General features: G+C 41.4%; 1 protein-coding gene across 1 annotated transcript in view; it reads right to left on the bottom strand.

The window, feature by feature from the left end:
• Window positions 1–10916: 10916 nt before the first annotated feature.
• Window positions 10917–13424, bottom strand: part of LOC121374531 (multiple epidermal growth factor-like domains protein 6) — a 22565-nt gene continuing 20057 nt past the window's right edge. Inside the window, exon 6 of the mRNA XM_041501635.1 lies at window positions 10917–10939. Coding sequence (XP_041357569.1) covers window positions 10917–10939 — 23 coding nt within the window. The remainder of the gene's footprint in view (window positions 10940–13424) is intronic.

Below are 13424 nucleotides of genomic sequence, written 5' to 3' on the forward strand. Positions count from 1 at the left end.
GACCACCTTGTAATTGTCACCAATATCTCCCTTGATGAGTCAGGTAATATAGGTAAATTAGTTGAGTCCGCCAGCTCCAATGAAGCTAGTGTCCCATTCCAACCTCTTATAGTTGACAATATAACGAGCGCCGGTGGTTTGGTCAATTCCGGACCAAACATCAGCCCTGAGAAACAAACTGATAATAAAGAGGTTATACCCGGGTATAACAACCAACATAGCGCGCCTTTTCCCAAGCCAACCACAGAAGTCAACGCAGCCATTTTGAATGGAAGTTACACAGAGGGAAAAACGCAAGATGCAACCAGTCTTACAGAGAATAAAATACTCAAACCCACTGTGTTGTTAGATAATCCGGTAATTACAACCGAGAGGAAACCAGATACACCCCATACCAAAAGATCGGTACGGGTATCTAAATCCAAATCAAATCACAATAAAGTCACTAATTCTAACCGTAGTCTTCTTGAGGGAAACACCCCTATTAAAAGAAAAGCAGAAGTTTTGAGTTCCCCACAGGGAGACGACAGACATAACATCAATCCAGATATTCCAATCTCTAATAGGTGGAATACCCTGGAAAATATGTCAGAAAGTAGTATTGACTTTGACCAAGACTCTCTTGATTTTTCCACCCCCAAAAAACCCCCAAAAAGTAAACCAAATTCCCCTTTGTCAGATATCAGACAAGTTTGGTTTGATAATTCAAACCCATCAACTTACGAGTTTCTTTTCTTACAAAATTCAATCTCTGAAATCCAAAAACTCCAAAAACCACAAATTAGAAATCAAGTTTTTTTTAATTCCCAGCTCCAAAACGGTGAAACATTCATCAGAGGGGATGAATGTTCACTTAAAACCATTGGTCCCTTCCTCACCCTAAGGCCAGACCCAGAAAATAATAAAGAAATTTTAATTTCATTTGGACAAATTACCCCCCCCCCCCCCCCCCCCCCCCCCCCCCCCCCCCCCCCCCCCCCCCCCCAATTACCCCCCCCCCCCCCCCCCCCCCCCCCCCAGGAAGGCTCTTGCCTTAATAAGTCTTGCCCACCCACCCCATCCTTCTCGGAGGATGAACTTGATGCTCAAATTATCCAACCCATAACCCAAAGCCAAAACATACATGTTAAATTAAAGAAATTACATAAAAATAAAAAAGGGCTCCAATCTGGGATCGAAAATACCTCTTCCAGCTCGGGCTACGATCACGTCCGCAATGGTCACAATGAGACAGTAATAGCATCCCTGTCCCGAGTCAGACTCCCGATCCTATCGGAGGCCGGACTCGGGATAGGCGTGTTCGAAACCTTAGTGGTATATGGACACGTTAAACAAGTTACTAAGCTAAACAGTAATAGCCACATCTGATGGTAATGACCTTGCGGGGGTGGGCGCAGACTCCGATATGGTTGTAGATGTATCCAATGAACAAGGTACAGAAAGTGTGCCGGGAGCGGTTACAGGGGGAACCAACCCGGCCCACCCAAATACTTCAAACCCTTTGGGCAAACTTAAATCTAAGTTTTGGGCCGATCCGCGTGCTAGGTCCGACCCACGTAATGGCCGCACCCCCGGGAAACACCCAACGTTGATTGGGAGTTCTCTGGGGTTCTCCTTGGACTCGGATGAAGATGGTTTCCCCAAGTATAAGTTAAAATCAGATGAAAAGAATTACTTGAAAAAACAAGATACGGAACCACTTCATCATACTAAAAAACATAGGAAAGGAGTTAGGTTACCATCTACCAATGCCCACCCTAATCCAGGAAAATCAAACCAAAATGAAAAAATTAGGGCTGAAGAGTACCCACTTCTTAAAAATCCAACTTCCGAGATCACTTCTCAAACCCATGTCACAATTAATGGAGGTAAAATTGAGGAGACAACTGACCAAAAAACCAATAGCTCATTCTATATTGCAGTTCCCATCGGTAAGAAAAAGTTAAAACCCAGCCAGGGCCCAACAAATGTCAGTACCGACCAAAATAATATTAACCAGTTTACTGAAGTTAATTCTACCAAAAGTGTAAAGCCAGTTAACCCCTATAGATTCATTGTCAAAACTAAAAATGTGGGATGCACCGGTACTGAGTTGTTAACCAAACTGAGGATTGAAAACCCCCCTCTCAACATTAAAAATGTAGTGGTTTGGAACAACCAGTACATGGACATCCTTCTTCATGAAACTTCTAATGAGGAAACCATCTGCTTCAACGGGGACATCTTTGAGCTTTTTCCATATGTTATCAAACCTATCAAGTGCTCAAAGTGTCAACGTTGGGGCCACACTGCTTGGGGATGTAGGGCAAATCGTACCTCCCCCACCTGTTGTCGATGTGGTAAAAACCATCCTAAAAGACTGGGTCTACATCAATGTCAGGAGGAAATCTCTTGTGCCAACTGTCGCGGCCCTCATTATACCCATGATAAGGGCTGCCCAGAATACAAGAGAGCACTTCTGGCACTATCTAAAAAAAATCAGAAACCTGATAATCCAAAATTTATTCCCAATCCAACTAAAACATTTAGTTATAAACCAATTATTTCAGGGAACGGGGGGCTCTACTCCAACATAGTCAAGAACAGTGCTGGAGAGGTGACCCCCAATCTCCCTACTGTAATTAACCCCAGTCTTCCCATAACCCCTCTTGATCTTGTCAGGCTCCTCAGTGGTCTTTACATTAACGGGGGCTTTGGGGGGGGGGGGGGGAAATTATAGACTCTCCTACACGCCCCCAGGTTGATAGAGCCACTGTATGGGCCTGCCACATTCTAAAAACTACCCTTGGTATTCACATTAATCAACTAGATATAATAAATCGAACCTGTCTCTGGTATGGAGTGCCACCTACTGGTGAATCTGTATGGGAAAATTCTAATTCTACCGAGGCGCTAGTACATGATAATAATAGAGTTATAGTAGACTAATTATTAGTGGACAATATAATAGAATTGTTCCTAACTTTATTATGGGAGACAATTGTAATATGATTAATAAGAATATTAAAAATAATAATAAATCTTGTTTAAATAAAATAGCAGATAAAGGTCTTTCTATCTTACAATGGAATGCCAAGGGCCTCAAATCTCAAAATCATGGAGATGAACTTAAATTATTTATGTCTACTAATCCAACCTTAGATGTTATCTGTATACAGGAGACATGGATTAATGATAAACAAATAAATAAAGCTATGTATCCATATAGTATTGTGGGATTTACCGCCCTCTTTACGAATACTAATATAACCACTAGAGGTGGACTAGCTTTTTTTTATTAAAAATAATATAGCTTATACTAAACTGCCTAATATAGATTTACATGATAATATAGAGGTAGCTGGAATTACTATTCACGGTAATAAAGACCAAATTGACTTATATAATATATATATTCATCCTGGAGGCAATCAAAAAGATATAACCGATACTCACTATAATAAGCTGATTAATAATGACCATAAAAGGATAATAGTAGGAGATTTTAATAGTAGAAACATTCTCTGGGGCTCTACTACAACATGTAAACAAGGGAAAATGATAGAGCAATTCCTTGATAACCATAATAAAGCCTGTCTGAATGATGGGTCCATAACTTATATATCAGATTATAATGCAGCTTGTACATGTATTGACTTAACATTGGTTTCTTCTTCGATAGCCTCTATCTGCGAATGGGAAGTTCTTAATCATCTTGGAAGTGACCATCTCCCTATCTTAACTACATATAAAATTAATAAAGATTGGAGGAAAATTCCTATACATAACAAAAAATGGAATTTTGTTAAAGCCGATTGGAAATTATTTTATAATTTATGTAAAGAAATTAAAATTAAAGAGGTTAAATCTAATAACCTAGATAAATATAATGATGATTTAATAAATAAAATAATTAGTATAGCTGAAAAATCAATTCCAATTTCTTCACTAGGAACTAGAAAACACTCCGTCCCATGGTGGAACAATAATATAGGAGAGTTAATTAAAATAAGGAATAAAAATAGAGCCAAAATGAAAAAAAATAAAACTAGTGATACTATTTTGAATTTTAAACATAGCAAATACTTGGTAACACAAGCCGTTATGTCAGCTAAAAAAGAATCTTGGGAAAATTTTTGTTCTAGTATATCCCAAGAAACTAATAGTAAAGAAGTTTGGTCTAAAATTAAACGAATACAAGGAAACAAATATAATAATCAAATACCGCTAGCTAATAATAAAGACTTTATAACCAACCAACAAAAAGCAAATATATTTGCCAAAACATTTAGTAATAACTCAAGTGATAAAAACTTTTCTAAGAAATTTCAAAAGAGTAGAATAGATAAAGAAAATAAAAAAAATACCCTTAGACGCTAAATATAATACAGATAAACTAGACATTAATGATAAATTTAATAAACAAGAATTTATTGAAGGTTTTATCCATAAAAAAGGTACAGCTACTGGACCAGACAATTTTAGCTATGTATTTTTTAAACATATGCCGGGTGAAACACTAGATATATTCTTAGACCTTTTTAATGTAATCTGGAGTCAGGGATATATACCTATCCAATGGAAGGTAGCCACGGTCTTTAGTTTACATAAGAAGGGTAAAGATGCCAGTAAACCGGTTAACTATAGGCCTATATCTCTCACCTCTAATGTCTGCAAAACCATGGAGGCTATGGTCAACAATAGACTGAATCTATACTTAGAAGAAAAAAAAATTAATTACTAAATTTCAAAGTGGGTTTCGTAAAACCCACTCTACTATAGACCATTTAGTAAGGCTTCAATCTGAAATTAATAGAGCTTTCTCAAAATGTCATAAAGTAGCAGCAGTTTTTGTTGACATTGAAAAGGCCTATGATATGGTTTGGCGCCATGGGTTGCTTGAAAAGGTATACAAAATGGGTATTAAAGGTAATTTATTTAATTTTATTGAGAAATTTATATCTAATAGATCATTTAAAGTTAATGTAAATGGGTATGTTTCTGATACAATAATATTGAAAAATGGGATTCCACAGGGGTCAGTCATTGCTCCAACACTATTCAGTATTTTTATTAACGATTTGGCAGAAACAATGACTGACAATATAAAATATAAAAGTGCAAAATTTAGTATCGGGCTATTCGCAGATGACACCGCTTTTTGGCGTACGGGTATGGATTTTAATATTCTAAAAAAAGCAATCCAAACCGACATTGATAAATTAGTCAAATGGTCCGAAACCTGTGGAGTCAAACTTTCTGATTCTAAAACGGTGTGTATCTTCTTCAAGCACAAAACTAGAGGCGGGAGCTATAAGCTTAATCTAACCCTCAACAATAAAGATTTAATACAGGTTAATAAAGTTAAGTTTCTGGGAGTTGTATTTGACCAGGCTCTTACTTTTAAACAACACATTAATGAAATAGTAGCTCACAGTGGGAATTATATTAATATTCTTAGAATCCTCTCTGGAACTACCTGGGGAGGAGATAGGAAAACATTAATTATGCTTTATAATGCATTTATAGTTTCTAAATTACAATATGGAGCACAGGCCTTCTGCTGCGCTGATCCTAATATATTAAATGCCTTGGATGTGGTTCAAAACAAGGCGCTGAGAATCATCTCCAAGGCATTTATAACTACCCCTAATGCTAATATACAAGCAGAACTTGGTATACCTCCCCTGACCCAAACTAGGAATAAGCTATGTCTTAAATATTGGATGAAATCCAAAAATATAACGCCATATAAACCGGTGAATCAAATACAGACTCACCCGGAGTATAAAATTGGATTGGGTTTTAAATCAACAGAGGGAGTGGGTGACTCGTTCGGTATATTTATGCATAAATTATGTAAATCTCTTAAGATAAATAATCTTATAATAAGTAATGATAGTTATAAAAACTTTTCTCCATGGCTCCAATGTAGGCCTCCAATCCCTCTTCTTATTAGGGATAAAATACTAAATAATAATTATGAACCCTTCAAAAATATTATATTTAGAGCAAATGCAGAAGATTTATATTCTGATTGTGTTCATATATATACTGATGGATCCAAGGACCCTATTTCTGGAAGAACAGCCATGGCGTTCTACGTACAGCCTGACCCCCCCCCCCCCCCCCCTTAAACGTTTTGTGGGTAGAGCTAGGCTTCCCGACCACGTGTCGGTCTATACTGCCGAACTCATGGCTATCTTCCATGTCTTTTTATGGATTAATTCTAATCACCAAATAATTGATAAAAATAAATATATTATTTTTTCTGACAGTCTTAGCTCCCTTCTGGCTTTGAGGGGGGAGGACTCAGTCAGAAAGGATTTAATACATAAAATATATGCTATAAATGATCTCTTAGTGGGCAAAGGTATCATAACTAAATTGGAATGGGTCCCAGCCCACGTGGGGATCATTGGAAATGAGCACGCGGATACTAATGCAAAAAAATCATTAAACGACCCTAATGTTGGCTGTAGGCTTGGCTATAATTACTCTGAGATCATGTCTATGGCCAACATTGAAATACTTAAACTTTGGCAGTTAGAATGGACTAGTAATAACAATATTTGGCATGTAAATCTTAAAAATAAAGTTAATACAGTTGGTCCTACCTCCCCTAATATATTTACAACTAAAATAATAACTAGATTAAGACTTGGAGTAGTAGCAGGACTTAATGATACTAAATTTAAAATAAAACAGGTTAAATCTTCTAACTGTGTTCAATGTAAAGTAGTGGAAAATGTTGAGCACTACTTATTTCACTGTACCAAATATACTAATAGTAGAAATAGTTTCAAGAATAAAATGATAGAAATGGGTCTGGCCTATAATTCACGCAATATATTAAATCCGGATAAATTCAACAGTATGAAAGTTTTTTCTTTACTTAGGGAATATATTATTGAAACAGACATACTTATTTAATTTAATTTCAGCATGGTAGATAATGAAGGGTCGAATGCCGGATTGGACCGACACACCGGACCTAGCCTCTGGCAGGGCGGTCCCGGAGGTTAGACGGGACTTCTAATTCCGACCCTTAGTTATTTCTTTTTCCATGATGTATACCCATTCGATTCTTGCATTCCAATCTATTTTCGCGATGATGACGGACGTTAGCCCTTGCTCTCTCGATCTGCCCCCCACCTGGGGGGACTGATGAAGACTTATGGAATGCTGCTAGAATACCGGGTCTCGTACACCGGGTCACGGGCAACCGTGACCTTGGTGTACGGAGACCGGATTCAGAAGAAAGGAAGGTGGAGGAAGAGGAGACGTGTGCCAGCGGCGGCGCAGTGGGGGTCAAAACCGGTGGCTAAACCGCCGGCGGCGACTCCTTCTGTTAGACCGCCGAACACCGCTCACCAGAGGAAGACGACCCAGATAGAAGAGGTTCCGGCCCCGGCTGTCTCGGCTACCGTCCCCTTGGAAGAAGACGAATTGGACGAGCCTGACACAGCCATCTGTGTCACCCCGTCCAATCGGCCTCCTGCACCTACTCCTACTCAAGCGCTTCCGGACGTGTCGCCAATCCTGCCGACGACACCCGTTGAGGCGCAGGCCCGGAAGGAGCCAGTTGTGAAGAGGAGGAAGGCGAACACTCCCCCGAGTTCAACTCCACCCAAGCCAACTCGCCCCTCTAAACCGCTGCAGCCGGAGACAGAACCAGAGGGATGGTGGTCACTGCAGGCCGGCCGTCTCCAACAGCGTTACCAACAGCTGGTGAAGACCAATCTCACAGATGTACGCCACCTGATTAGCCGCCCTAAGGAGCAGTCCTATCAACCTCTACCCGACGGACTCAAGGAGGGGGAATTCGCGGTGCACCGGCTCAAGATGCGGGAGGGACAAAACGCAGTGTGCGTAACCATCCGCCGGAACGGAAGATTTAATCAAGGTCTGCTACTACCGGAGATGGACAACCCGACATTACATCGTGTCCTAAAAACCGTCGCGGGTCCGCATTACCGTCCAATCACCAAGTCGCTAGCAGACTCCGATTACCGGCAGTTCCTCCCGCACCTTGACATCCACGACTACATCGGATCCCCCTAGATACCAACCTTTACCTCCGGGAGTACCAACCTCTTTTATTGGGCTAGTTAGACTTTAAACGTTTCGAATACAGTTCAAAATCTTTTGTTTATTTTTTTATAAGTAGTCTAACGCATTTTACTTTGGCGCCCGTTCAATTGCTCAAAATCACCTTAAAAACCTTTTGGCTGAGCAGTCTTAACTACTTTGGGTTAAATTTTAGAGTCCGGACATGTTTTGGATGCAGTTACTCTTTGTAGACTTAGGTAAAATACAGGCTTCACCGAGGAATCGAAATTCAGCCAATCAGAGCACGGCTCCCACTCGGTGTACTTCAAGTTTACGAAGTGTCTGCTATTTGGTCCGCGCTCGCGTTGACCTTACTAAATGGCTTTATTCCAAATTCCGCCCACCTCAAACTTACCCCCCCCCCCCCCCCCCCTCCTTCTCCGGAGTTAGTCACTGGCGAAGTCAGAGGCTAAATCCGTGGTGGGCGTGCCTGAACCTTCGTGGATAGGGGCACGTAAAAAGAGTTGCCCGTTGCCCGTTGCCATGATGTATAAAGGTGCTATATTTCTTTTTTTAGGAGAACGGTACTAATATTTTGTTTTCCTTTTTCTTTTTTTTATAGATCTATTGGAATCATGGTAATTTTTATTATATTTGCATGAATTGCTGCTCTAATATTATGCAAAGGGACCTTGTAAGTGGGTCTACCATAGTGCTTGGCTTTTTTCCTTTTTTCCTTTTAATTTTGTTAATTTCTTTTTTAGATTTATAGATACCATTGACTCCTGGCAGAGTCTGGTCTCAATCCTTTTATATTTTAGGATTTTATATTTTCATTTTTAATATTGATATAGGCCTGTTAGACAGAGCCTATATATTCTTTATTTTAATATTTATGTTGATATGAATGGCTTGCTTTCTTCGTCTGCTCACTGGTATGTGATTTGATCCCTGGCAGGGTCTGTCCCAGCTCGGTCTGATGTTGGATGTCTAACCCCTTTTATTTTTTAATTTTGTGTATTAAATGCATGTTTTATATTACAGACAATTTTAATTTTTATTTAGAAGTTTTTAAGTTTAATAAATTTTGTATTACTTATTTTAATCAAATGTATAACATGTTTTTATTTTGAACAATTAAAGTGATCATAGGGTCAGATCGCTCCCTGGTGTGTTTGCGGTACTATATAGTACCATGTGCATGCAAGGTATTTGTATATTAATGGCTTGTCTGGGCCATCCGTATAAGTGACACATTGGTACCATATAGGTACTTGCGTCGGATGGAGGAGGACCTTGAGGATCACCTATCCAAAACGACAACCAATATACGTTTCGCTTCACCACTCGAGCTCGGCGGCTGAAAAACTATTAACTACATTGGGATCATCTCCTATGATCCTAACTGAACCACCACCTTGTGGTTAATATACTGTCATTACCTTATGGCACTCCAATATATGGTTTTATAACCAAACCACACCTAGGTGTGTACTTGAGCCCTCAAAAGCTCACCCTAACAATTCCTTTCACCACTGGCCGGAATGGCCTCCCGCGACTTGAGGAGGGGGGGACGGGTATGCCAGAAATAGGGCGGTAGGGCGTTGGCGATTGGGTGTTAGGGTTAGGGCTAGGTGTGTCTGGCCTCCCCTGCCCGCCCGCCACTTGCCGTGGGGATCCGGCCCGGTTCGGTGGTGCACATCTTCACCCGGGTGTTGGATCGTGAATCAGGATTGAACGCAATGCCCACCCCAATCGTTAACCTTTCCTCCAGGGCTTAAAAATAAAAGACTAGTAATTTTGGAAGCCCAGTCAAAATTGGTGTCAATTAAATTTATTTGTAACTGATAATACCACTCAATTATTTATTTTTGGCCGACACTTCCAAATTATTTTTAAAAAATCCCCTATTTAGTATAAGATTCCAAATTAGTCCCTTATTACAACCCTTCTGCCCCTGGTCGAATCGCTGGCCCTGCCAGGGGTGAGACCAGGGTGAGACATGCCTGAACCCTAGTGGATATAGGCATGATAAAAACAGTGTCATAGTCATAGTTTCACTTTTATTCATGCTTTCAGTCGATTCTTGCATACCCAAGCTGACTTCCGAACAATGAAGTTGTTCTGTGAGAAGGTGGTGATTTTTTCCCCCCCCCCCCCCCCCCCCCCCACCCTGGGAGCTGTACTGCGTGAACTTGGCTCACTGGCCAAGTACCGCATCGAACACAACGGGGACAACGCTACAGTAACACTATGTTACGGAGTTACCAGTTCACCCACAGCGTATGGAAGAAGAAGGAGGCGGCGACCCAAGACTTCTCAGGGGGGACCTAACTTGGCGGCTCAACCGCCAGGGGCAGTCCCTCCTGTACCGAAGAGGCGGACGAGACCAGCAGGAGCGACACAGGGTGACCCAAACTCGGTGGCTAAACCACCGGGGGCGGATCATTCTGCACCGGTGGAAATGGACACAGGACACGTGGTCATCACTGAGCCCCTTGCCAGCCCACCAGCACCTCCGACCGTTGTTGTTGCTCCAGCGATCGGGCGACCAGAACTTAAGAGGAGAAAGGTTTCGTCAGCGTCCGAACCGGAACCATCAGACTCCGCTAAGTGGTCGCTCGTCTGCAACCAACTACCAGCCAAGTACCGGGGGGCGGTTATCGGAGACTTCTCGGTTACCACTTACCTGACGGGACCTTGGTCAGATCAACACTGGCGTCAACTCCCCACTGGCGTCAACTCCCCACTGGACAAGGCAAATACCAACTGCAATAAGGCGCCGTTGAATACAGCAACAACCTATTTGTGATTGCGCACCAGGACGGTCTCTACAGCAAGGCCACCTGACCCGAGAGATGCCCAATGCCACGATCCATCGCATCCTAAAGATCGTACTCCGGGGTATCTACAAGGGAGCCATCAAAAGAAACCTCGAGCTGTTTGCTACGAACCTTCCCCATTTCAAGCCTGAACAGACCATCAACTCGCCATGAGTCCTGCTGCGCCACCCTTAACTAGGACAGGTAACAACGTCCTTTTTGGGCTAGTTGGACTATAAACGTTTTCGATCGAGTTCAAAATTCTTATGTTTATTTTTTTACAAATAGTCTGACGCATTTTACTTTGGCGCCCGATCAATTGCTCAAAATCACCTTAAAAACTTTTCGGCCGAGCAGTCTTAACTATTTTAGGTCAAATTTTAGAGTCCAGACATGTTTTTGGATGCAGTTACTCTTTGTAGACTTAGGCATTTGACAGGGTTTACCGAGGAATCGAAACTTAGCCATTCAGAGCACGGCTCCCACTCGGTGTTACTTGAGGTCTGCGAAGTGTCTGCTATTCGGTCCGCGCTTGCGTTTGACTGTACTAAATGGCTTTTTTCCAAATTCTGCCCACTTCAAACTCAATCCCTCCCCCCCCCCCCCCCCCCCTGCTCCGGAGTTGGTCACTGGCGAAGTCAGAGGCTAAATCCGTAGTGGGCGTGCCTGAACCTTCGTGGATAGGGGCACGTTAATACAGTTTCCCTCCCTCCCTATTCATGCTTTTATCATGGTTGAACGACCGAAAAAACGACAGCGCATTGAATTATCTTTAAAAACAAAAGTCGATTTAATTGAAGAATTTAAATCAAATCCTGTTTTAAGGCACAAGGATTTAGCAGATAAATACAAGATCGGCAGACAGACGGTCTCTGACATACTAAAACGTAGTGAACAATTATCTTTTACGACGTCTAAATTTGCCATTGTTGAATAAACTTAAAAGAAAACCAGGCCCTCATGTTGTGTTATGGCAAAGATTCATGAATATGAACATGTTGAAAATTTTGGCTCATTTTGCCATCGGTGCACGTGCAGAACGTGAAAATGCCAATTTAGCGTTTAAAGCAATACTTGCATGCAGTTAGTGAACAACAACTCTCGTTTTGAGTTGCTTGTGTTACATGTGTGTGGAAACCACTAAAAAAACACATGATTTAGCGATGGGACGATGTCCTGGAATGCCTGAAAATCAACGTCATGAGGCTATTGGTAGACTCGCTGCTGGAGAAAGCATTAGACAAGGCGCACACCATTTCAATGTGCATTACACGACAATAGCACGTATGGCAAACCGTCTACAGCACAGAGGCACAGTCAGAGACAGACCCCGTTCCGGTCGTCCACATGCAACAACCCCAAGGGAAGATCGTTATTTAATGACGTCATCACGACATAACAGATTTAGGGCTGCTACACATTTAGCAAGGGACTTGCAGCAAGCTACATGGACAACAATACATCCACAAACAGTGCGTAACCATTTGCACGCAGCTGGGTTACGTGCCCGCCGACCAGTGATAGCCGATCCCTTAAATCAACGTCACGTAGCAGCACGTTTGAGATGGGCGAGAATACATCAACAATGGCATCTCAGAGGGTGGAATGAAACCCTCTTCACTGTTGAATCAAAATTCTGTGTTCAGCTTGCAGATGGCAGGATGCGTACATGGCGTAGACGCGGTGAACGATATGACGCTGATAACGTCATGGAGCGAGACAGATATGGCGGTGGTAGCGTCATGGTTTGGGCGGGAATTTATGGAAATGGGAAAACTGATCTTGTAATCGTTAATGGCAATCTCAGTGCGCAACAATATTGTGATCAAATTATCAGACCTGTCGTTTTGCCATTCATGCAACGTCATTCTGGATTACTGTTCCAACAAGACAACGCCCGTCCACACACAGCTCAAATCACTACTGACCTCTTGCAGAGAAGCAATGTCCAGATCACCCGACCTTTCTCCGATTGAACATGTTTGGGACATCTTGGGTAGAAGGTTTCGACAATATCACCCAAACATTAACAACGTTCATGACCTTGAACTTGCCATTTTACAGGAGTGGAACAACATTACGGTACATGAGATAAACCAACTTACCAGCAGTATGCGGCGGCGCTGTACCGCCGTTATTGGTGCAAATGGACGTCATGCAAGATATTGACAATCTCAAATTCTTGATATTTGACATGAAGACTGAATATGTTCTAATTAAACAGTACACATAACATATTTTGATGACTTTATGTTGTTTGTAAATGGTAAACATTTCAGATGTGAATACTAATTAATAAAAATAGGTTCATTTATAAATGTTCTTTTAACATTAGCTAAACTTTTGTTGTTGAGTATATATATATATATATATATATATATATATATATATATATATATATATATATAAATCTGTACTCAGCGGTCACCTGCCTTAAGCGACCATTTTTTGCCTCCAAAACTGTTTATAATGTAAATGCACCTATAATAAGCGGTCACCTGTTTAACGCAGCCAACGGCCACCTAAATCGGATCCCAAATCGCTAAAATGCATGTATTAAGCGGCGACAGT

Source organism: Gigantopelta aegis, chromosome 6, assembly GCF_016097555.1.
Source record: "Gigantopelta aegis isolate Gae_Host chromosome 6, Gae_host_genome, whole genome shotgun sequence".
In the NCBI taxonomy this organism is placed as follows: domain Eukaryota; kingdom Metazoa; phylum Mollusca; class Gastropoda; order Neomphalida; family Peltospiridae; genus Gigantopelta; species Gigantopelta aegis.